General features: G+C 39.4%; 1 protein-coding gene across 1 annotated transcript in view; it reads right to left on the reverse strand.

Annotated features, from left to right (window-relative positions):
• The window catches only part of SH3TC2 (SH3 domain and tetratricopeptide repeats 2), a 42,836-nt gene extending 37,501 nt beyond the window's left edge, over positions 1–5,335 (reverse strand). The window contains exon 1 of the mRNA XM_070937365.1: positions 5,181–5,335. Coding sequence (XP_070793466.1) covers positions 5,181–5,202 — 22 coding nt within the window. The 5' untranslated portion in view covers positions 5,203–5,335. The remainder of the gene's footprint in view (positions 1–5,180) is intronic.
• Between the last annotated feature and the right edge of the window lie 21,207 nt (positions 5,336–26,542).

Below are 26,542 nucleotides of genomic sequence, written 5' to 3' on the forward strand. Positions count from 1 at the left end.
CGCCCATGCACCCTGGGCAGCTTCTCTTCTGGGTTGCAGCCCAGGCACGCACGTGCTCCCTTTTCGGCACTCAGTGTCGAAAAGGTTTGCCATCACTGGAATAGACTATCCATGATTTAATATAGGGTGAAGCGGGGGAGGGGCATTCAAAGTAATACAGAATTTCTGATTTAGTGTTTGAAAAAATGGGTCTCGTTAGGTACAAATCACTTTGTATGCCTGACAAAATGTCCTTTTAAGTTCAGGAGCTACAGTATTAAGCTACAGCTTAATTTCAACCCACTGCTGAAAACTACAGCACTGCAAGCATGGGAAGGAACACTGTCAGAGTATTCAGCTCCATTTCTCAGAAATTCAGATGTTGCAATCAAACTGCTGCAAACTAGACCACACAATGAAAGGGCAGCATAATTAATGATGACCATGCATTTGTGAACTTGTCGTATTTACGTAATCCAATCCTTTCTCATTGCTTTGAGTGAAATAAAAAAAAGAAGTCACATAATTGTACTCGTTTAAACTCACAGATTAATATCTCTTATTTCATGTTTCATGTTTCTCCCAACGTAGAAACTATTAGATGAGCTTGCCAAAGCCAAATGTTTGATTATAATTTCATATGAATTGTTAATGAATTATTCATATTTACAGTTACTATTAAATCTAGAGTAAAAATCACCGCTCAAGATTTTCTCAGGCTATCAAGACCAGCTTTAGGGGAAAAAAAACAAGGGAGGGGAACTTGCAGAATAAGGCTTCTGGAATTCTTTCCAATCCCTTGTAATAGCTTCACTCTGGATAACATGACTGGGAGTGAAAAGGGAAGAGACTTAGCGCTGAAAACAGTAACATTCACGGCCATTATTCAATTGCTTTTTCTATTGGTGTGTATTGGGGACATGTTCTTCTCTACAGCTGTAATTATCTATCTTCCTTCCTTCCTTCCTTCCTTCCTTCCTTCCTTCCTCCCTCCCTCCCTCTCTCCCTCCCTCCTTTCCCCGCATCAAATTTGGTCCTATTTTGTTCTGATTTTGAAAAGTTACTCTGCTGACAAAGAAAGTCTAATACATCACTATTGTTGTAACATTTTACTCTAGCTAGTCCTGCAGAAAGTTGAAAAGAAATGATGTAAAGGGATTTGGGGTTTCTCTGTCAGCAGAAAAAAACAGCAGTATTATTGTGCTGCAGCTATAAAAATAGAAAAATCAGCTGCTATTTTATAAATCCATAATGTTAGTCCCTAGCATACGGCATTCTGTGTGAAGCTGGAATGTCTCATTTCGAAAGGGATATTATAAAACTAGGGAGAAGATGTAGAAAACCACGAGAAAAGCATATTGAGCATGAATGAAAAGGGAAGAAATAGTAAGAGATTACCCAAAAAGTCATAAAAAGACAGAAAAGCAATTGCATATGCATTGGTTGATACATTTCAACAAATCCAAGTTGATACATTTCAACAAATCCAAGTTCTTCCACTTGTGAGTCCTTAGTCACACCGGTATTAAATATACATACTGTAAAATTATCAAGTACCCCCTTTGAAGCATACAAGCAGGAAAGGTAGAAGTGAGAAATGCTACATATTTTCCATGAGGGAAGCCCTGTGAAGCTCTGGCTTCACAGCCCTGAATTACAAAATTGTATTTCCTGTTTATGGCGTGCTTCCAGGCCCCTCAACCATTAATTGCTGATAGTGAGACAGGAAACAATGGAGAACAGAGAGCAAGTTAGATTTATTTTTTTCCCTGTGGCATTGCCAGCTACTCATGAAGAGCTGTCACAAAAAGGCTTAAAAGCAAACAGAAGAGGCAGAAAGTCTAATGCTTTGCTAAGAGTGGGGTTGTAGGCAGCTCACCTGTTGACCACATTGAGCATTTCCTCTGTAAAGGGAAACCAAAGCAGCAGCCCATGTGTCCACCAGCCCATCTGACCCCCACAAGTCCGTCGTCTCCCCTCTAGCAGACCCAGGAGAAGACCGAGGCAGACCTCTGTGTCAGCTCTTTCAAAGGGCTCAGTTAGCTATGGCAAAGCAGCCTCTCACAACACAATGCATCTGTTGATGGCCATTGCAAGGTGGGAGGTATGGCTGGGCCAGTCTCCCAATAGGCAGGGAATGCTCAGAATAACTCGTTCATTTCGGTGGTTTATTCCTCCCAGCGCTACAAACAAACACATGCATGTCTTTTCTGATTGTGTTTCAAATGCCAGGCAACACATTCTCAGCATTCTGAGCTTTGGTGGGTGGTGGTGGTGGAAAACACAAACGTTTTTTATACAGTTGATTCAGATTCCCCTTTGGAAACCTCATAACTTTTGAATTAGCGTAACATTGCAAATGAGGCAAATGAGAACTGCTCTTTATGCAAATCATATCCATTGCCACTCTCACTCACGATAATCTGATAACTTCTGGCTGTTTAATTGGAAACAATGAAAAGATATAGCACCATATCTAGCTTTTTCATAATTAAAGAGAAATTCCTCTCTTTTATTCTGTACCAGGAAAGCTTTTTATATTTCAGTCTTCTAAAAAAAGAGCAACTTAATGTAAGTCACCATGCATCACATTGCTAGCTAGATTAACAATCTTATACTTCCAGAAGTCAGCAACGTTTATATTAGGTTTATTTTAGGTACTTTGTATATGTCTGAAATTGGGCAATGTACTTTCAGATTTAGGAATGAGGGTTTATAGAATGTAACCTATTGCTCTTCGCTAACCATCAGAATTCTGATCATCATTGGAACTGTGAGCTAAAGATCTTATTCACAGGGGTAGAGGGGGGATATAGCCTTGCTCAAAAGAGAGAGAGAGAGACAGGCGGGGGGGAGAGAGAGAGAGGGAGAGGGAGAGGGAGAGGGATAGATAGATCTGGGTCCCATAACTGGGACAATGAATTGAGAACCCATTCTTTATCAAAAGTTAAAATAAAAATATTTGCTTGTTTGTTTCCCTGCTCAAGATGGGGAAAATCACAACTAAGCTATTTGACAAAGGAGAGTGAAAAATAACCACACTAGTAAGAGATCTTCATTCTAAATGTATTTGCCATAGACATTAAGTCAAGTCTGGCACTAACCACAGCTAAGGTATTTATCCAAAGCTGTAGGTCGATGGAGGAAAATAGAAAAAGGTAATGGATGAGATCAAAGAGAACAGAGGGGTGTCTTTAGAAGTGTCACAGAGAGCAGAATCTGTAAGAATGCCTTAGAATTGGACTACCCACAACACTACAGTGGATGTAAAAACAGGGTGCACAACACTGAGACTCTGCTTTTGTCAGCCTGATCTCATTTACCCTTCCCCCACCACCACCGTCCCATAAATCATGCTGCTTGTCCAGCATATCATAGTTTATACCTAAGTAAACTTATCGTGAATGGTGTAAACAAAAGGCTAAAGTATTTAAAGCATCCCGGAATAATAAAGCTACCACAATGAATTTACCTGGAAGTAACTTCTGAACAGACATGCAGAATTGAGCCATACAGGTTTTACTGAGATGTCTCTTCTGCACTGCTTTGCAAAGGCTCTCCACTGATATGCCTGTTGGTAACTAACAGCTGCAGACTGGTTCTGATTTCTCTGTTTAGCTACTAAGGCCAATGCGTTGAATAATCTGAAGTGCTAGGCAAGGATTGGAGAAACTGACTAACTACAAAACTCAGAGTGGGTGGCCTTAAAGATAATTTAGTAATCCTTCTCTTCTCACCTGCCTGCTTCAGATGGTTGTTTGAAGAGAAAAAAAGGCACACTTTGTTTTTTGGAGGAAGAGGTAGGATTCAGTTGTAAGGAGGCTGTTTAAAGAAGCTGGGTCCTTGTTGTTAATAATTGGTTATACAATGAGTTCAGGCAAAAAGAAATACCATTCTATGAGGATTTGTACAGGTTCAGGGGAGCATTTCCCAAGGAAATGGGTAGTACAGTGGTCTAAAGCACCCTGTTATTAAGACCAGCTGCCTGCAATTACTGCAGGTTCGAATCTCGCCAGGCTCAAGGTTGACTCAGCCTTCCATCCTTTCTAAGGTAAGTAAATTGAGGACCCAGTTTGTGGGGGCAGTAAGCTGACTTTGTATAAATATACAAAAGGATGAAGGCTATTGCTTAGCGCATTGTAAGCTGCCCTGAGTCTCCAGAGAAGGGCGGCATATAAATCAAATTAAAAAAAAAAAAAAAGGAAGATCCATGGAGCTTGGAAGTAGCTGCCCAATGTAGCACATTGCAACCTTTAAAAAAATGCATCACTCCAGCAGCTTGTGCCACTAACAGAAGTTCTTCCAGATAAGTTTTTTATTGCACAAATATCCTGCCTCATTTACAGAATTCTAGCAAGTATCTAGATACTGCCGCCCAACATCTTTTCATTGCTTCTTCCATCATTTCAGATAGAAAATAAAATGACCACAAAGCTGGACTTCCAACCCAACTCCTCCCAGCCCAGCCCAATTGCGGAGGCTTTGCAATATATCTGGGCTGCCAAAATCCGGGTATTTGCAGTGGAGGTCTGGTACCCATGACCAGGTTGGGAGCTCTATCGGGGTTAGTTGAGGCCAGCATGTAAGAATGACTGAGCCCGGAATGCTTGGCTTTGCTGCCGCCAGCTGCGATGACAGATAAGGCTGTCCCAGAAGGTGGACTTGTTAGAATAGAATAACAGAGTTGGAAGGGACCTTGGAGGTCTTCTAGTCCAACCCCCTGCTTAGGCAAGAAACCCTACACCACTTCAGACAAATGGTTATCCAACAACTTCTTAAAAACTTCCAGTGTTGGAGCATTCACAACTTCTGGAGGCAAGTTGTTGCACTGATTCATTGTTCTCACTGTCAGGAAATTCCTCCTTAGTTCTAAATTGCTTCTCATCTTTGATTAGTTTCCACCCATTGCTTCTTGTCCTGCCCTCAGGTACTTTGAAGAATAGTTTGACTCCCTCTTCTTTGTGGCAGCCCCTGAGATATTGGAACACTGCTATCATGTCTCCCCTAGTCCTTCTCTTCATCAAACTAGACATACCCAGTTCCTGCAACCGTTCTTCATATGTTTTAGCCTCCAGTCCCCTAATCATCTTTGTTGCATTCAAGATACTTTTCATCACTGTTGTACTTGAACCAACAAGGAAGGTGATCAGGAAGGGACTCGCTCTTTTCGCGAAACAGCCGGGAGAACCCGCTTCACTGACCTGGCCTTTCATCTGGAGACATTCACTTCGGACTCCGATCTTCTGAGTCCTCTTCTCTCTTCCCCCGATGCCTGAGTCGCGAGGTTCAAAGGGACTCCGGAGAAGAAAGAACTCAAAACTTTCGGAGATCCGGACAAGCTTCCCCGCGCAAAAGCAGGGGCAGCGAAAAGGAGGCGGGCGCACCTTCTCCGCTCCTCCTTCCCTGCCTACCTCGCTGGCTCGCCCGCAAAAGCAAAAGGAATGTTCTCTCCGGGGCTTATCTGTCAGAGGGAGCTCCGTTTCCCAGCAGCACCTTTGCGCGGTGAGGTCAGAGTTTCCCGGGAGCCAAACCGTAAACAACTCCCGAGCCGAAGCTCGCTCTAACCGGAGTTTGTGCAGCCGGCGCGGATTGCGCCCTTCCTGCCGCGCGTTCCGCTCCCTTACGGTGGGATGCGAGGGGAGCTTGGCAGAAGCCGCCGGAGAAACGGGCCAGGGATTTGTTTACGGGTCAGACTGCCGGCGGCTGGATCGAAAGAGGGCCCGCCTGGCTTTTGCTAAAACTAGCTCTTCTGGTCTGGTCACCTGCGCAAGCCGACCCTTTCCAGTGTCCCTCTCTGCCCTTGAAAGCGAGAAGTTTCGCCGCTAGTTAAACATCAACTGAAATGGCAGAGCTGGCATTGAGTTAGGAAGAAAGTAGGGGGGGCGGGGTACTTGTCTCTGGTGTGTGTGTGTGTGTGTGTGTGTGTGTGAGTGAGTGAGTGAGTGAGTGAGTGAGTGAGTGAGACAGACAGACAGAACAGAGACAGAGACAGAGACAGAGACAGAGAGAGCTTAAGTTGCAGCTTAAAGAGTAGGCCTTTGCATACACAGGCATATTTAAAATTTTATGCATCCTCACTTGCTATTGTAGTGACATAGATGATACAAAACTAAACTTAGACAAAGAGACATATTTGGTATTTTGGAATAAAACTTACTGCTTTACACAACCTGCCGGAATTACTGTAAATTACCACTTTCCTTTCTTTCTGTTGTCTTCTTTTTTAGCCCTCACAATACCCTTGCCAGGCAGAATAAGTTCAAATAGCGGCAGACACACTGTTTATTTTTCAGCCACTTTGGTCCCAGACTAAAAACTAGGAGTCTGTGAGTTCTAGTCCTGCCTTAGGCATAAAAGCCATCTGGGTGATTTTGGGCCAGTCATCATAGTCGTTGTGGAAAAAATAGGAGGAAGACATATTAGGTATGTTCTCCTCCATGACTAATTTACCAAAATGATAAAGGCAGGATTAAAAAAAAATAAAATCTACCTTTCCCCAACTTTCTAGATATGGAATTTCCTGTAGAGTTCCAGCCCAAGTGTTAAATAGATTTGACCTAGCTTATCTTCTGGGATCAGACAATACCATCCCAAACAACATGATTCTCCCTGACTTGGCCCCTTCTTCCTTTACTCTAAAATCTCTTTTATGAATACTGTGAATCTAATCATTATAATTGCAAAGCATCCAAATTCTTTTCAGATATGTACAGGGTTACAAGCAATACTTACTTTATAAGTGAAATAGTCCCACCTTTGGAAATCTTCAGGTGCTAAGCAATATGGGCAGCACAGAGCGTTTTCTGCTTTCCAGAGAGTCTGTGCAATAATATAACGACAGTAGAACTGTGGCAAGCCCTAGGTGTTTGTCTATGGCTCACCTACCATTTTGACCTTTGGCAGATAACACTTACAAGAAGAATGCAAAGAATGCAGCAGCAAAGGCATCGCGCGCCTGTCCTGTAGCTGTCAGTAAGTTGGTATTTTGGCTGCTCAGAATACTGGCTGCTCAGAAAAGAGCAGGGGAGGGAGAGGAAATAGGAAAATTATTCCTTGATTGTTTAAAGGGGAAAGGGATTTCCTTAGGAAGCCAGGACACAAGAAAATGTGGTGTTTTTAAGGAGAAGGTATCTTGCTGAACTGCATAAAGATTGCTGGGATACTTTAAAGCTTTAATGTATGTATGCAGTTCAGCAAGATACCTTCTCCTTAAAAACATATCCCATATGAATCCATATCCCAACGTGTTTGAAGTGTGCACAGTTTGCTTCATTGACTATTACAATACTGGTGTGTGTGTGTGTGTGTGTGTGTGTGTGTGTACAGAATTATGTTTGCTTGCAAGGCTGCTGTTAAGTGCAAGCACACATAATCCTATCATTTCTTGCAGGAGCATGCATACAAAATTAGACAATTATATTTGCCGCCCTTGTCTTCTCAATTTGTCCTTAAAAGTAGGATTGATTCTGCTGTTTTCCTTTTAAATCTTTAAATAAAATTATATAAAAATATACATGCAAGCTTAAATCTTTTCAAATCTCCTGGGGAAACAGAGTAAAAGAGGCACAGCAAAGATTAGCCTACTGGTACTTTGCAGCTGAAGGGCCCCTGTAAATACAATCCTGCATAAGCAAGCAGTTTTTCTGCCTCTCCTATTCTCCCCTCTTTCTCCAAAGACTCATTAGAGATATAAAGGAAAAGAAAGGGGTGGGGAGAGAAAGTTGGTCATAATTCTGCTAGAGAAGGGGTGAGGGTCAGCAGAGGGAAAGAGTGTTGGCAGAGAGAGAAAATAATAAGAGGGAGAGAAATAAAGAGCAGGCGGAGCATTAGGAAGAGCCACTTTGACTCTTTGAAGGACCTTTTGCCCAGGATCCTTCATCTCATGGTAGAGCCAACAGAATTACTACCGGTCCTTCTCTATTAAGAGGGCAGAATGCTTCCAAGCAAAGTTTATCTTTTTGAATTGCCCTGCCATATTCATGGAATATTATGATGTCCAAGGTGACATCCTCTTCTATTTGTAATCTTCTTGCATGTTCCTGTTACTTGAACTTAACTTTTTTTTTCAATTAAAAAAGAAGTGTTAAGAAAAGAAAAACTGAGCTATTGCAGTGATTGTGCATTCTGGAAGATGGTCCTAACAGCCTGGAAGCCCCCTTCATAGAGAAAAAGAAAAATTAGACTTAGTTGGAATTACTTCTAAGCACAACAAGTTTAGGACGATTGTACCTCATGGTCTTTCCAAAATGCTACTGTTGTTCCCTAAAAACTAGACCCAGCCTTATATTTTCGGGGGACTCCAAAATAAGCATTAGGGCTTATTTTGGGGGAATCATGATATCAGGGTGATCAGCCTGGCTGGGCACCCCACCCCCAGCATGTACTCAAGAGGTGGTGTCGTGCGTGGGGGCCGATGGTGTCCGACAGAACCTACAGCCTGCTGGCCCTTTGATTGGCGTACTCTGGGGCTCCGTAGCCCATGCACTGCAGGTCAGTTGATTACCTGTCCAAGCAGCAGGTGTAGGCAGAGGTGATGATGGTGAATCTGGGAAAGCTGCAAATTGTGGGTCCAGAGCAGGTAGTTGGATGCAGGAGGCTCATCTTCGTGTGGCAGCACCAGCAGCAGACAAGAGGCAGAGGCACGGGGCAGAAGGCAGGCAATCCCGACACAACACGTGGACCACAAGCAAGCCGAGAGATGCAAAGATGAGCCTCCTGTAGCCAGCTTCCCACTCTAGCCTACTGTCTCTTAGCTTTCCTGCGGCCCATGCGGTGGATCCGGATCACGTGCCTCCCAGCCTGTTGCTTGGACAGGTAATCAACTCACCTGCACTATGTGGGCTGTGGCTGCTCCCAGACACTGTCAGCCCCCACACCCTTGCACCTCTGTTTCTGGCATGGCCACCCACCCACCCACCCACCTACCTACCTGGCTGATGATGACCTTAACAGGGGCTTATTTTGGGGGTAGAATTTATATTAGGAGCACACTAAAAAAATCAGGCTAGGGCTTATTTTATGTTTAGGTCTTATTTTCGGAGAAACATGGTAACAGTTATAACTTCTACCCACATAGACACTGAAGTATTCTCCAGGTTCCACAAAACAGGAAATATTCTACTGGTTGAGTCCACATTTTTTCACAACTAAATCAAAGTCTATTGGGTACTTAATTAACTACCCAGATTAAATATGTACATCAAGTGGCTTAGGAAAAGTTAGTAGAAATTTAGAACAACTTTTAAAAAAATATTAATCCAATCCAATTCTGTATAGATATTTCGTAGCACATGTGGATAAAGGAATATGGATAAATATGGAGTTTTCCCAATGGAAAGAAGAAACAACTGGGATTGACTTATCATGTTTAATTCCTCCCCACCACTAGGAGGAAATTCAGAAATAAATATCTCCATGGGATTTTCCATACAGTTTGCACTAAAGGTGACAGCAGGGAAAGAGTTAAAATCTTAGGATCTCTAAAAGCTAAGCTTGATTAGTACTTAGACAAGAAGCCAACAGAAAATATCAGTTCCCAATATAGTTTGCATATCAATACAACTATATTGAGAAAACTGGATGAAGGCAACAACTTGTTCTGAGTCATGCTGAAAAAAACAATATATAGATAGCCATATAGATCACCAAGAATTGAATTTGACTTGAAAAAGGTTTTGCTTAAAATAACGAGTTGCAATGAAATGAAATCACGTACTCACCCTTAAAGTAACATTAATAGCATCCTGCACATACACATATATTCACAGAGAGATTCCTAAAGCATAGACATTGTAATTCAAAATCACACAAGGCAAAAGCTCATGATGTGCTAAGATATTGCAAGATAAAAAGACATGAGATATATCATTTAGCTCTATGAATTAGGAGTCTTTGTTATCAAATGCAGTGAGGGAAGCTTCAGTAACCACAATGATTCCAAACACTTCCCAATTTTTTGTCTCTTTACCTGAGTGAACAAAGCCTCAAGAGGAAAGCTTGTAACTTCTATTCATGCACCAACCCCATCTTATTCATTCTTATACCTCTTATTGTGTGGCAGGATTTCAAAATAATCATAGCACCTGCTTTCAAAATGTTTTGGAATCTTACCTTGAATTTTCCTGATTTCTCCCTGAAGTGTGAAATGGTGGTCTGGTTTTAGTTTAATTTTTCAGAAGAGCCTAATATATATATATTCCTCTTGTTTCAGCATATTCACTTCCAAAGCAGAATCATGCCTAGATACCACTCATTATCACCATGCAGATGTCGTCATGTATCTCAAATGTCAGATTCTTATTCTCAGCATTCAACTGCAGAACAGGTAGCTCCAATGTTGCAGGTCTGTCTTCATTGGAAACCCAAAAACATTTGCCAAAAGTTGCACTTCTTCCTCAAAGGTTAGCAGCCCACAGTACCCTTGCAAGCACAAGGGGAATAAAAACTCATACAGCCTTGCCTTCAGTAGAGCCTGAATGCCCATTCCTTTCCTTCTGGCAATTGGATGGGTTCCAGTTCTTTCAGTGCTAGTTTCTCCAGCCTGGTCTTCATTCCATAGATGGCACAACAGGTCAATATGGCATTTCTCCAGATTGGAAATCCTCCTTCTAGCTCTCTAAAGGAAAGGGCATCTGGAAGACAAGGAATTACTTCTGACAGGTAGATTTCTCATTGCTCAGGTGGCATCTACCAAGTGGTGGTCAGTTGGATTCACCTTCATTTGCTCTTCACCTTGTAGTTGCTATTTTCACTCTTGGGCTATTTTGTTTTGCTTTTAAGTCTTGCTAGGAATATCCACTATCTTGCATCTTCAATAGTGCTAAGTACTGTACCTTGAAGTCCATAAATAATGCAGGATAATAATCAATGGCCTTTGGATGCAGGTAGAGTGCAAGCATCAACCTGCATAGGAGGATGTTACAGGCCTTTCTTAAGAAAAGACTTGGCTATAATCCAGATTACTATGCTGGGGGGACTGGAAGCCTCAGATAACTGGTCTTTGGGAGAATGGATGTCACTTCCTAAGATCTCTTTTGTAACAAATGAGTTTCTCAAATGGGTATTCAACCCCTGGACCATGATCCACTACCAGGCCGTGACCTGTTTGAAATTGGGCTACGGGAGAGATGGGCAAATGCTTGTGCGCAAAGCTCCACTCGCGTGAGCAGAGGACATTTGTGCTCATGCACGAAGCTCCATTTGCTCAAATGGAGCCTTGTGCGTGAGCACAAGCACCCTCCACTCAAGTGCCTTCCATTCACACAAGTGGAGCTTTGGGCACGAGCACAAGCACTCTCTGCTCATGCACAAAGGTCAATTTGAGCAAGGGGAGGACACGTGTCTGCTGCTCGCAAAATGGAGTTGTGCACATATGTGTGAACCTGCCACTCACACACCACACCAAGCCTGGCTGCCAAGCTGGAAAGGTTGAGGACCACTGCTCTAAAAGACATTAAACACCAAGAGTTATTCATGGCCATTATGATAGAAGTGGGAATTCAGGATCATTATGTTCCATGATGCTAAATTGTTTCTAATTATACTAGCATTATGTTCTTTGCTCTCTTTACATTTATCCAGAGTGCTGTGGTACTGTTTTCTTTGTAGCTCCAAAGCTACCTGATGGAACATAAAATTTATCTCATGTTGAAACCATCCCAGCAACAAAGTCTCTTCAGGCAGAATTTTTTCCATTCCTACCTGGAGATGTCAGAGGTTGAACCTGGAAGCTTCTGCATGCAAAGCATAAATTCCACTACTGAACTACAACGTCAGTTCTAAATACCAAGGCGAAGATTGTACTTAGCATTTGGAGAACTGGAGGAAGTGTGTAAAGAGAAGTCTTGTAACAAGAGTTGGCAATCCTAAACTGGAACAGGGCTGCCTGTATTTGGGCAATGGAACAAGAATTCAGGAAAATGGAACAATTAAGTAACTTTGAGCAATGGAAGTGAGGTGGTCTTTCTTACCATAGAAAAAAAGCTTCTTAAATATTTGCCTTGAGCCCCAGTTGAGCTCTACTTACATCTCTGTCTGGGTTTCATGCTGGAAGGTGCAGCTGGAAGTTTCTTCCTTCTTAGTCAGGTCTGAGACTGGCATGAATGAGAAGCTATTCCATTAGTTAATTGTTCTCACTGTCAGAAGGTTTCTCCTTAGTTCCAGGTTTCTCTTTAATGAGCTTCCAATCATTGCTTCTTGTTCTATCCTCAGCAGCTTTGGAAAATAACTTGACCCCCACTTCTCTGTGGCAGCCCCTCATGTACTAGAACACAGCTATCATGTCACCCATAATTCTTCTCTTTGTTAGACTAGAATACCTTGTTCCCTTAACTGTTCTTCATATGATTTATCCTGCAGATCCTTTATCACCTTAGTTGCTCTTCTCTCCACCCTTTATAGAGTCATAGCATTTTTTTGTATCATGGTGAACAGAACTGGATGCAGTATTCCAAGTGTGGCTTCACTAGTGCAGCATAAATTGATACTATCACTTTTCGTGATCTTGATGCTATCCCTCTGCTGATGCAGCTCAGGACTGTGTTGGCTTTTTTGGCAGCTGCAGTACACTGCTGGCTCATACTTACATGGTGGTCTACTAGGATACCTAGATCACACTCACTGTTACTACTGTTGAGCTATGTACTGCCTGTTCTATACTTGTGCATTTATTTTTTCTGCCCAGGTGCAAGGCCTTAATTTTCTCATCACTGAGCTGCTTCTTGTTAGCTCAGGGCCCAATGCTCAAATCTGTCAAAATCCTTCTGAATCTTTAGTCTAGCCTCCAAAGTGTTATCAACTACCCTCAACTTGATGCAAATTTGATGAGCTCTTTTTCTGTTCTCCCATCTAGATCATTTAGGAGGATGTTGAAGAGCACCAGTCAAAAACAGAACTTTGATGTATCCCCCATTAATAAGTATGCTATGAAGATCTAGGTTTTCTTTGACATAATTCAGCAGTGCGTGTGCATGCACACATACATGCATGCCTTCAATTCAGTTTTGACTCCTGGTGAGTGCCTGGATTGGTGCAAGTTTATTTGAGAAGTAGTTTGCTATTGCCTGCTTTTAGGATTGAGAGAAAGTGACTGGCCCATGTCACCAACTGGCTTTGTATCTTAGATGGGATTAGAATTCATAAACTCCCAGTTTCTAGCCTATTGTCTTAGCCACTACCCCAAACTGGTTATCCATAGCTATCTTATTCCACAAGTATTCACTTTCTTGTATTTATTCAAATTCTTTAGTCCCTGTTATTCCAAAATTGTTTTTATTCTATGAACAGGGAAAATGGGAGTTATTTATTTAAATGCTTTGTTCTGGGAAAGAGAATTTTTAAGAATATTTTGAGAAGAGATACCCATAACAATTCTTTTATATTGGGGAATGGTTACACTCTGGAAGTAGGGTAGAAAGAATGGGAGGGTAAATATCGTAGAAAAGAAGTGGCAGGCTTCCATTTGTGATCCTCTGCTATGTAAGCCATATCCACAACTTTTGTAGTTCCAGACTTCAATTTATACAGCTCTGCTATTAACTACAGCTGATTACATTTAAATATGAATTAAATGAAAATAGAACTTAATTTTTATCCTAATCTGTTCAAAGCTGAAGTATGTCCTTTACGTGAAAAAGTATACAGACTCTGGGTTTACAAATATAGGTAGGTTATGACACAGATTGCAAAGAGGGCAAAATAGTGCCTCTGGACAAAACCCATTTACTTAAGCAGCATGCTTCTAAGATGTTAGTTCCATCTAACATCTGTAAAAATCAAAGTGGGAAATGAAACAAAAGTTTGAATAAAATCAATACACATTTACGTCTTAAATTTTTCATAATATGAGAAACATATTGCTTAAAACTAAATCTAACATCTCATTTTTTTGAGATCTACACATAAGATCTACTTTTAGTTATTTTAATATCTGAAGAACTTCTGTTTAAAAAGAAAATTCTTAAACACCCAGATCACATTCTTATCTCTTTCAATTAGTCTTGGAAACAACTAAGACACAGCAGCTAGCTTTAACATTATCGTTAACATAAACTAAGAAAAAGGGAATAATAACAACATAATAATGCAATAACATAAAGAATAAAGGGAATAATATCAAATGTGCATTAATATTTGAAAGGATATATTCTTAAATGTAGTGTTCTTTTACTTACTTGAAGCGGTGCCTTGCATTTATTTCCAATAGTAGGTTTATCTGTCCATACAACTAATTGAGTTTTTCAAGAGTTCTTCATTGCTTTCAAGTTCAAAAGTTATCTCTCATGTATTGAAAAAGTTATCTCTCATACATTGGAAAAAATAGCCTAAACTACTGAGGATCGTACTAAGTATACTGCATCCTCGTGCTTACAGCCTAGAGGAAAAAACTAATTCTTCTCAGCACTAAAAGAAGAATAAAATAAGCAGATTGTAAATGTCTATTCAATGCAGGAAACCAATTGGTGTACAACTTTTTATCTAGATACAGGCAACTCCTCCCTTCAGAAACCTCAACAGGAATTCTGATAAAGCACAGAGCACTAACAAACCTCATTAAAATCACTTAATAATCCGTCATTGCAGTCTCGTTTCTGAGATCTGTTGGCAAGCACTCAAAAGGCCCATTGTTACACAATAGGCAAGATACGCAACTTGGAACTGGGGGCAGCTCTGGGAAACTTGGAGGAGCACAAGCTAAAGACCCTTTGCAACTTGTCGTTTTCTTCTTTCCCCAGTGAATCAGCAACAAGAGAAAAACACTTTCAATTTCACTTCTCAATTTTTGGCAAAGAACTAACAAGGCATTTCAAAGAACGTTTGGGGGAGGGGTGTTGCCAGCTGCCCATTCTGAGGTATAGTTCGATGGAATTATTGTCATGACCATTTTAAAAGGTTTATAATTTTTAAAAAAATAGGTCAAAGTTCTCTACAAACTATTGCGTGGAGAGTGCTAATAAAGCAATTATTATTTGCCTTGCTTCTTCTTTTCTGAGTGACAGGAAGTTCAGGGAAGCCTTGCCTTCAGCACATCGTTTCCTTTGGAACAAAGAGCAGCAAAGATTATGATTACATATATGCATAAATGATGTGGGAGGTGGGAAGAAACTTTTTATCTTGAAATGTTCAGATTGAAAAGCTACAGCGGACATGTTGCATGAATTCCAGGCAATTTTGTTTTCTATAACAATATCAGCCTATGTCCCAGAGCTTGTTATTTCAAGGTACAAATCAACCTGGGCTAAAATTCTACAGCACTATTTGATATCTATGATCTAAAATACAAGATTTTCACACAGTGAGGCCAGATTTCAGAGCAAGCAGGGCACTGGCTGAATCACATAGTTTAGAAACCTAAATTCAAGGGCTTTAGTGGCACAGAACATCTATTTGTTCCATGCGGCAGCTGAAACAAATAATAAACCGTTTATTTCCATGGTAATCTTAAATTGTATGGCTAACACTACATTCATAATTGTTGTTGTTTCCATTTCACTGGAAAATCAGTGCCCATACAATCAGAAGTGATCATATGCATGATCAAATCCATGGATGTAAATCCAGCTTTCAGAGAGGAAAAGTGGCATGCAAAATTGTATTATAAATATGACATTGGCATTATAAATACAACATTCAAACTAAAGGGAAGAGCTATGGTAATATCATCTTGGCTTAGTAAAAGTTATTTTTTCTTTTTGCCTTCCTTCTTCCTGGCTAGTACAAAAACATATTTACAAAGAAGATGGATGAAAAAAAAAATCCCCAATATTTCTACAGGCAGTAGATGGCAGCAGTTACTTATGCCAAATCTTTTTATTCCCTGCAAACTTGGGACAAACAAAATCACTGTGTCTGAGCACCAGGAAATATAATAAAGAGAAGTCAACATGAGACACTTTCTGATCTCAATATTTAAAAGAACAGGGACTGTCTGAAAAACAGAATAAAGTTTAAAAGATTCAGGGACCTGACAGTTGGAAATTGAAAAAAAAACCAAAACAAGAAACATCCTCATTTTTATGCTGATAAAAGAATTCTACACTGCAGTGGATCATATTTGGTCGTTGTGACAAATTAGGTTCTTACTTTTGCGGGAAAAGAAAACATATTACTGTTCCCTGTCTAATATCTTACTTGTTCTCTACCTTCATCTCTACTTGATATCTGTAAAAAAACAAATGCTCACTCATTTTAATTCTGTCATTTCAAATAGAAAATAGTTATGCCCATTATCTGATTATTTCAGATAAATTGTAGCACAAGTTTTTGAAAAGCCCCCAACTCCACCTAAAAAATAGGGACTACAGGGTCATTAAAAGAGAGTTTTAATTAAAAAACAAACAAACCATCAAGAACTCCCAACTCCTACTTCCAAAAATGCAAAAAGCCACATTCCTGATCCCACCCATACATATATGGTTGTATCCACTTGAGATAATATTCATTCCCCCAAGTTATTAAACCTCTAGCTATCAAGTGTATTCAGATCCTGTTTTAGCAACTTAGGCCTAACTTGCAAAGGTTGAGTATCTTTGATCTAAAAGTACTTGTATGTTATAACCCTTTACTAGTTATGATCGCACTTTGTATAGAAGAACATGACTTTTTAAAAAGAGTTGGTTAATTCACCGATCCTGCTAAACAATAAACTACAGTGAGTGGCTGTGCACAACATCCTACAGCCCCTTTGTTTTGGCACAACACTCTACAGCTCTCAAAAATTATGTGAGCAAATTTTCTGTAAGAGTTCTAAATTACTTTTTCAGTAATTTCATAACCCAAAGTAAACAAGTATGATTAACTTTTATCATTATAAATTAAGTTAGGGAAATAATCTTCTAATATCCTGAAATGAAACTTATCTGAAATCTACCAGGAACCACTTTAATTCTCAGTTTCCTGAAAAAACAATGTAAGAAATATAAGAGGAAAATGGAACTTGTGATAACCTCCATCCACTAATAATAAAGAAAAAAATACCAAAGTTTGTCAAAACTGGGTTATGACAGCACACCTATGTGTTCTTTAACAGTATCTCTGCAAATAACAGTCAAGAGATAAGGAACCTTCTGAAATAAGATGGTTTCACAATGGGGGTTCAATCTAGAAATAGGATTTAATCAGGGTGTGCTTCAAAAATTTTAACAATTCTCTGCCCAGTTGCTGGGTGGGCGTGGCCATGGGGAGGCCTAGTCAGCCTCCTGCACCATGGGGGGGGCATTTTTGCCCTCCCTGGGCTCTGGAGGCTTTTCTTGAACCTCTGGGAGGGTGAAAACAGCCTCCCCAGGCTCTGGAGCAGTGGTGGGTTGCTCCCGGTTCGATCCGGTTCTATAGAACCAGTAGTAAAACCGGTGGGAGGCTCGCCCACCCACCACGACATCATCATAGTTGATCTGCGCATGCGCAGAAGCGTGCATGCTCCCACTGCGAACTGGTAGTAAAGGTAAGTAGAAACCACCCCTGCTCTGGAGGTCCTCTTCCCGAACTTCCGGTAGGTCTGTTTTTCACTCTCTCTGAGCCTCCTCATGCGCCCTGCACTTACCTGCATCCAAAACAGGCCATGTGGGGACTCCTGGGAGGGGTGGGGCCAGCCAGGAGTGGGATTTGGGGGTTCTCCAAACTGCACAGAATCTTAGCTAGAGGTTCTCCCGAACCTTCAGCAGTCCACCCCTGGATTTAATCATTCCCACAGCTTCCTGCCTTGTCAGATTTCGATGCCTCAACCAACAGGATTTTGCAATTCACTGCATTCTCTTTAGAAAGAGATCCCTGTCCAAAAAAAAGAAAATGTTTTCTGTCTCCCATAGGGATGCTTTTGAATGATACTTCCATTGTGCAGATGCTTTACATTATTCACATTTTTTTAGAAAACATTCAATTATAATCAACTTGCATTTATCAGCTTACTGATAAATGCCAGTTATTTTCCCTACTTTGTAATTTGTTTTGTCACTTTCTTTTCTTTCCACAAAGAAATTTGCTACGAAGAGGAAAATAATAACTGCCCAATGATGTACTGTGAGAAGTGTCTACAAGAAACAAAGTGTCACTACTATTTTCAAAGAAAGCATTTTGTGTGACAGTCAAGAGCTTACCGTCACAATTCCATTTAGATCAATAGTTTGTATTTTGTCATTGAGACAGCTTTCTTTACAAAGGTGTATAATGTACACTGACTTTTATATCTCACAAAATCTATAGTAGTGGATCAGATAGAAGAAGGATGGTAACTTGCTGCCTTAGTCAACCCTAAGCTAACCTCAAATACTTTCTATAAGAGGTCAGGTCAGCCCTCTAGAGAAAAGCTATTTCTTTCTTCTCCACAGCCTGCTGCTTAGGAGAGAGAAAAGAAGTGTTGAAAAGAGAATGAAGAAGAGGAAAAGAAAGATGTTGCAAAGAGAGAGAAAAAGAAGACAACAAAGAGAATGTGTTTGCATGTGCTCTTAGCTCTACTGCTGGATTCAGCCTATTTTACTGTGTAAGTGCCTTATAGGATTACCCTAAGGATATATGGACTTCAAGAGAAAAGAAAGTCTGCCTACCCTTGAGATGGAACATGGAATGGGTGCTGGGCTTAATGCTTGTCCACGGAGCCATGGATTTTGCCATGTTAACCATTTCAAACCTTCTCCTGTAGTCTAGGCTTGCACATCAACCTTAATGTATACCATCGGTTTATTGTGTTCACTTACAATTCTTTTAAGTTTAACCATGTGAATTATAAACCATGTTTTGTATGAACCCGGTAATTTGTGGTTTGGTGAGCAAACATAGATTCAAGAAACCGATAATATGGAAACACAGCCTTTGGTTGCATTCTGGCTGGTGCTCATTCAGCAATAGCAATAGCACTTAGACTTATATACTGCTTCATAGTGCTTTTACAGCCCTCTCTAAGCGGTTTACAGAGTCAGCATATTGCTCCCAACAATCTGGGTCCTCATTTTACCCACCTCGGAAGGAGGGAAGGCTGAGTCAACCTTGAGCCTGGTGAGATTCAATCTGCCAAACTCCTGGCAACTGGTGATCAGCAGAAGTATTGCAGTACTGCACTCTAACCACTGCGCCATCTCAGCTCTCAGCCTATTTAACTTGGAAAAATAATATATGCATGTACATATATTATGATAACATGGTTATTTTAAATCTTGGTGGCCAGTTTGTTATACAAAGTCAGGACCAATAGGTTCACTTATGGTTTAGAGCATTATACGAACCCAGAAAATAGACTAATTCAGAAACCAGGTAAAGCATGTTCATGAATATTAGAAATGTATAGTGTTTCTTCTCCTGTCATGTGGGAGCAGCTCTAACTTGACTTCTGCAGAGCATGAAGTCTCACATCACATTTTAGCAAAGAGACTGATAGAGTAAGAGATGAGCTATGCTCTAAACAGTTTCTACAGGACAATTTTTCAGGTATATGAGTGGTGCCTCAGTCATGTCTCTTTGTTTTCCCAGGTTCAACATACAAAAACCTCTAATGGTTCCTCGAAAGTTGTCCGTGTTTGTTTAACCAGCTCTGTATCCAATTAATTATAGCATAGCTCATCTCTTACTTTATCAGCCTCTCTGCTAGAATCTGATGAGAGACTTCATGCTCTGCAGAAGTCAAGTTACACTATGTCCATGGTATGCCGGTGCCAGCAAAAAAGATTATCAGGTTGAGTTGGGATGACTAGTTTATTCTTTTAGAGGCGCTTTCCTTCCTTCTTTTGTGCTTTCGCTTTTCTGATTTCTTGTATACAGGTAGTCTTCAACTTACACCCACAACTGAGCCCCAAATTTATGTTGAGTGAGTGAGTTTTGCCTCATTTTACGACTTTTCTTGCCACAGTTGTCAAGTGAATCACTGCAGTGGTTGACTTAGTAACACAATTGTTAAGTGAATCTGGCTTACCCGTTGATTTTGCTTGTCAGAAGGTCACAGAAGGTGATCATGTGACTCTGGGACACTGCAAATGTCATAAATATGAGTCTGTTGCCAAGTGTCTGCATTTTAATCACATGACCTTGGGGATGCCGCAATGGTCATAAGTGGAAAAACGGTCATTAAGTCACTTTTTTCACTGCTGTTGTAAATTTGAACGGTCACTAAATGAACTGTTCTAAATGGAGAACTACCTGTAGCACATATTAATAATAGGTGGTGAGCCTCCATGTAATTATATACATATTACATTTCCCATACAGGTCACTTTTCACTTAGGTTAGATGGAAGCTTCCTAAGCATCCGGAGTGCTTTTCTATACTTCATAGGCATATTGGTTGAGTGAATACAGTTCATATAAATTATATTCCTTTTCTACTTTTGTATTGAGCCCTCACATTCTAACTTCAGAATTGTAAATGATGGTTTTAATTCAGGAACATGGGTCTACTGCAGCACCACTTTCTCTTTCAGATCACATCCAAATATTTATGCCCAGGGATATTTCTTCCATTTTGCTCAGCCATGCAAAGTCTTAATCAATGCTTATGATTGTTGATCATCATATTACTATGTATTATATTTATTTGCTGTTTCAGCACTTTGTAATTATCAACTCAGCTGAAAATGCCATACAGCAATCATCACTTGGAACATATGTGTCCTTTAAATCTCACTGCCCTGGTAAAAAGGCTATATAAAAACCATCCAAATATATCTATCTTTTGCACTATCCATTTCAAGTGAATTAACTAACAGGATGCATATTATGTGGGAATGAAAAAGGAGCATGATCTGCATAAAAAAAAAGATGAGGATGTAGGATATAGGATATAGGTGGAGTGAGTGCTAGGTGTGCAGGTAGATTTTCACTACTAAAAAGACAAGCTAAATTCACAACTAAGCAACAGCATAGAACTTGTATATAGCATTTGTATGAAATGGTGGGGGGGGGGGGGTGGGCAGCTTCCCTGAGCCTATAACTAGTATCATGGTATGTAATAATGACCTTGGGAGATAGTCGGAAGAGCCACAGTTTAGATGATCCTTGCTTCTCCATCTACAGAAAGAAAAAGAACATGGGAAGAATGTCAGATGTTTTCTGGAAATTAAAAGTAAAGGGAGAGAGAAGGTCTTTCAGACATGCAAGATTCTGTTACTGTAACCATACAATAAAGGTAGCATTAGTATTCTTGGTTTGTGCTTCTTGTTTGGATTATCTTGAAGGGCTGACACACATAAGTTTTCTCTTTTAAGATGCCAGGAACAATGCCATTAAAAATCCAAAATCATATATTATATGAGATGGTAAAATACTTCTTTGTGAAATGGATGTCCCACTTTACTGCCAATTTTTTTTTAATGTTGAGGTTGTAAATCTTAATATTTCATGTTATTTCAATACAATGATATTTGTATACTTTAATGAAACGCTTGGTAGCCTGTTATTTAGATACTTTATTGTACTGGAAGGAAAGAATGATATATGATGATGATTGATTGATGATGATGATGATGATGATGATGATGATGATGATGATATAAATAGATAGAGGATGATAGATAGATAGATAGATAGATAGATAGATAGATAGATAGATAGATATAGAGATGAATGGATGTATGATAAAATGAAAGAAAGAGAAAAAGGTGTGTTAAATAAAAGCAAAAAGTAATTTGAAATGTCACCAGAAATATATTCTGTATATAGTTAAAACCACTGCACATCTGATATTAATGGAAATGTCAATATATTTATGTTTTTTTAAAAAACTCAATAAAGTTTTTTCAAAAAAAAAAGATAGATATAGAGATATAGATGTATTTGCTGTATAATAAAAATTAACTGAAGTATTTGATATTGAAATCTTTATTGCATTATTACTTGGTATATGTGTCTGGATATACCAAGTATGTATAATTATTTTTATGTGTCATCGTAACAATTGATTATTTATTGATACATATTAACTGTATTAACAATTTACCAGTTGAAGGAAAAGTTTAGAGCAGAAAGAATTAGAACTTTATATTCTACAGTCCTCCTTACAATCATTAGTAATGTAATTAGTTCTTGTTAGAATTAATCTTCCTTATCAATTTGACACTCTCATAGATTGTAATTTAATGTAGACCTTTGAGCTTGTATCCTAAGCTTACCTGTAGCTGTAGCTAAAATCCTATTTTGCCTAACACTGCAATCTCACACATAATTATATAGAAGTAGGTTTTGTTGAAATCTATGGGTTCCTATCAGGGGTGAAATCCAGCAGGTTCTGACAGGTTCTGGAGAACTGGTAGTGGAAATTTTGAGTAGTTCAGAGAGCTGGCAAAAATCACCTCTGGCTGGCCCCAGAGTGGGGTGGGAATGGAGATTTTGCAGTATCCTTCCCCTGCCACACCCACTAAGCCACACCACACCCACCAAGCCACACCCACAGAACCAGTAGTAAAAAAATTTGGATTTCATCACTGGTTCCTATCCCATGGAAATTTTCTTTGGCTAGCCCATAGACTCACTTAGTTTTACGGAGGCATATTTCAAATCAGGTTTCAGCTCCCTTTAATCATTTTAATTTCCTGGTGTCCTCACTTTCTCCTTTTTTTTTTTTATCAAGAGAATTGTTTGTTCCAGGATGCTGAAGTGTGTTTTTAGCATCTGTCTTTCAGTCTTCTTTCTGTTGTTCACTTTGTTGACAAGATGCCTGCAGTGCCCTGTTCTTATTATTAGAAGACTAAATTCTTTTGAACACAGTATTGCTCTGAGAATTTGTTATAGACTTAGTATAACCCATATCACTTTTAATTAGCAAAGCAAAACTTATCATAATTTCTCTTAAATGGAGCTCATGAATTGATTATATGGTTTCCAAAGGAACACAGTTTTCACTAGCAGTTTGGCGTAAGTTTCTCTTTAAAGTATTTGCATGGCAACAAAACTCTACTGTGAAGCTATATGAATAAACTATTTTTTGATTATTATCTTAATGTTGACAAACTGAAAAAAATCTGGTTTTGCTTGCTTGCTTTCCTGTTGATTCTTTATTTTATTTTATTTTATTTTATTTTGCTTTAACTTATTTTTTAAGACATTTAAAGGATCAGAATAAATACTGTAACTACCACAAAGGAAAAAAAAGGAAGATATGATGGATTAAAAAATAAATAAATAAACAAGGAGTTTACAATGTACAATTATCAGAAAAATCATTATTTTATTTAATAATTAAATACATATAGCTAAGTTTATTAGATCATCTTAAAAAATAATGAGAAGTCTCTATAAAATTCTAGTTATATATATATTATTTATATAAAATATTGATATTGGTATTACCACTATTTTTATTGTTCCAAAAACAGAAGATGTAATCATATAAAGGGAAAAGAAAGAAAAGAAAAGAAAGAAAAGAAAAGAAAAGAGAAAGAAAGAAAAAGCAAAAAATTAACAAAAAGGAAAACAAAAAGGAAAAATCGATAAAAACAATATAGGGAGTTTAGAGTATAGTCCTTAACTTTGACCCATTGCACCAAACCTAAAACATCATAAACACTGAGATTATTTTTAATAGCTTCTTTACAATTATTTTTCTCTTAAAAACCATAATTTAAGTGCCTGCCTTGTTATGAGACAGATGATACAGTATAATGTGCAAAGCATGATATATTCTACATAGATGTTTTAGGTAAATGTTATCCTTCATTTTTATTCCAGCACAAATTATAGCATGGTATATATATATCTATCTGCATACAGCGGCAATGTACATGATAGTTTATAGCCATGGGTGGTTTTTTTTCAAATTTGGCAACTTTAACATGTGTAGCTGACAGGAATTCTGGGAGCTGAAGTCCATGCATCCTAAAGTTGTAAAGTTTGAAAAACACTGCTTTACAGAGTGAAATAAGCAGAAAAACAGGACCCATGACATGAAGGAATTTGCCATTTAACCTTTGACAACAGATGAAAATGTACATTAGCATCCTTCAGTCTCAAGAGACTATAGTATCGTGCTCTGGAAAGAGGTCTTAAAACAGCATCTAGTGTGACTAAAAAGGCCAATTCGAGAGTGGCAATCCCTTCCATACCAAGGGCAGATATATTCTGTTCCCTGCCCAGCCCCCAGATTTCGCTGGTTCCAGGACTGCCTCTTTGCCTCAGCCTGCCGAACAAGTGTCTCTTCGAATTGGAGAAGGCCATGCTGCATCTTTAGCCTCCAAGCTGAACGATTGGAGGTCAAGGTTTCCCAGTTGTTAATGTCCATTCACAGGGCCTTTAGGTCCCTCTTGCAGATATCCTTATATCGCAGCTGTGGTCTCCCTCTGAGGTGCTTTCCCTGCACTAATTCTCCATACAGGAGATCTTTTGGAATCCGACCATCAGCCATTCTCACAACATGCCCCAGCCAGCGTAGACATCGCTGTTTCAATAGTGTATACATGCTAGAAATACCAGCACGTTCCAAGACTGCGCTATTTGGAACTTTGTCCTGCCAGGTGATGCCAAGAATTTGTCGGAGAAGCGCATATGAAAGGTGTTTAACTTTCTCTCCTGCATTGCGTAAAAGGTCCAAGACTCACTGCAGTACAAGAGTGTGCTCAGGATGCAGGCTCTATAGACCTGGATCTTTGTATGTTCCGTCAGCTTCTTATTAAGCCATACTCTCTTTGTAAGTCTGGAAAATGTGGTGGCCACTTTACCAATACATTTATTCAGCTCAGTATCTAAAGAGAGAGTGTTAGAGATAGTTCAGCCGAGGCATACAAAGTCATAGACGATCTCCCGTTCTTGTGCAGAGATTGTAATACAGGGAGGTGAATCCATGTCCTGACCCATGACTTGTGTTTTTTTCAGGCTGATTGTTAGTCCAAAGTCTTGGCAGGCCTTGCTAAAACTGTCCATAAGTTGTTGAATACAAGGCAAGAAAATAGAGCCAGCCTCTTCTTAAAAATCTCAAGAGATGGTGAACCAGCAACTACTGTAAGCGAACTGTCCCACAGTTGTTTAGATTTTTCTGTCAGGAATAGTTAAAAGGAAAGTTGTACTAGTCAGTGGTAACCAATAACTAACTAACTCACTCACTCTCTCCTTCTCCCCCCCTCTCTTTGTCTTTGTCTTTGTCTTTCTCTTTGTCTTTCTCTTTCTCTTTCTCTTGTAGTACTTTTTCAGACTACCACATTTTCTTAAAAGCTGTCTATTACCGGTATGTCTACTCCATATTTCAGCCAATGGAAAAAGTACATATTTCCTATGTATTTTTATGTATGTCATAAGACATATCATGTCGTCTTCTTTCAGCCATTCTTTATAAGGGATATCCTCAATTCTCTGTATCCTTTTTTTGTCACTCTATTCTGAACCTGTTCTAACTTGTCAATATCCTTGTGGCAATGTGATGACCAGAACAGTATACAATAATCCAAATGCAGTCTCACAAATGCAGAGTAGAGGGGAATAATAACTATCTTTGTTACTTGCAATGCAGTCCACAATGGCATTAGCTTTTCTGGCAGCTGTCTCACATTGCTGGCTCGTGTTCAGCTGGTTATCGGTGACCGCATTCAGGTCCTTCTCTAATGTGGTATTTCCAAGCCATGAATCCTCCTTATATGTATGCCTTATATTTCTTCCATGATGTTTTCCCCTGTTGAAAGACAGCTTGTTCTTCTCAGCTACTTTTCCAACCTGTCAGAATTAGTTTATAATCACATTCTGCCATAATCCGGGGTATTGTCCAGACTTCCCAACTTTATCTCATCCACAAATTTGGTAAGTAGCTGATCAATCCATATTTCTAGGTCATTGAATGTTAAATAATACTAGTCTCATAACAAATTCTTCCCAGATCCTGTATGTTATTGCTTTTCAACTTGATATAGAACCATTAATAATGAGACTGATTGTGATTAGCCTGTCAGTTTCGTCCCTTCCATACTGCTATCCAAACCACACTTTCAAAGGGGTATAATCATAGGCCTCTATGATTCCTTCCAAATCTATAATTCTAGGGATGGTGAGGATTTTGAATACTATAGCCCTAACAAGCTGGCAGGCATCAGCTTGGAAAAGGCTAAAAAGATATTTTATTAGCAAAGTTTTGAATAGAAAGAGTGCCATAATGCATCTGTGGTCACCTTGCCAACTCCTTGTGCGCTGTTTTACTGTAAAAAATATCTAACCTAGTCTAACAAAGCAAAGCAAAAAATAATAGTTTGGGTAGTTCCTAATCTGCAATCCCAGAATCCTTCAACTAGAACAGTCTGCAATAATAATCCACTAGGAAGATATATACTGGATTATAACTGCATAATGTCTTGATCACTTCCTGATACAAACAGTAGATTTATTCTTTATCTTTAGATTGATTTCCTTGACGTCAGTCTATTAGTTATAAACAATTGTTTACACAAAAAGTCCAGAACAGCTAGGAAGAAATAAACTGAGGCTCCATGGCAGTATCCTGTTTTCAGAAATCCTGTCTTGTTTTTACACACTAGCCTAATTGTTGTCTATAGCAAAATAAGCGGAAGCACTACCAATGCGGCCACAAAGCAATGACACTGGTCCTACTTCAGTGGGACCGGTTTGTAGGAACCGGTAGTAAAACTGGCAGGAGGCTCTGTCCAACACCCTGGATG

This window comes from Pituophis catenifer, unplaced genomic scaffold (assembly GCF_029215685.1).
Source record: "Pituophis catenifer annectens isolate HBS135680 unplaced genomic scaffold, rPitCat1.0.hap2 SCAF_2, whole genome shotgun sequence".
NCBI lineage: Eukaryota > Metazoa > Chordata > Lepidosauria > Squamata > Colubridae > Pituophis > Pituophis catenifer.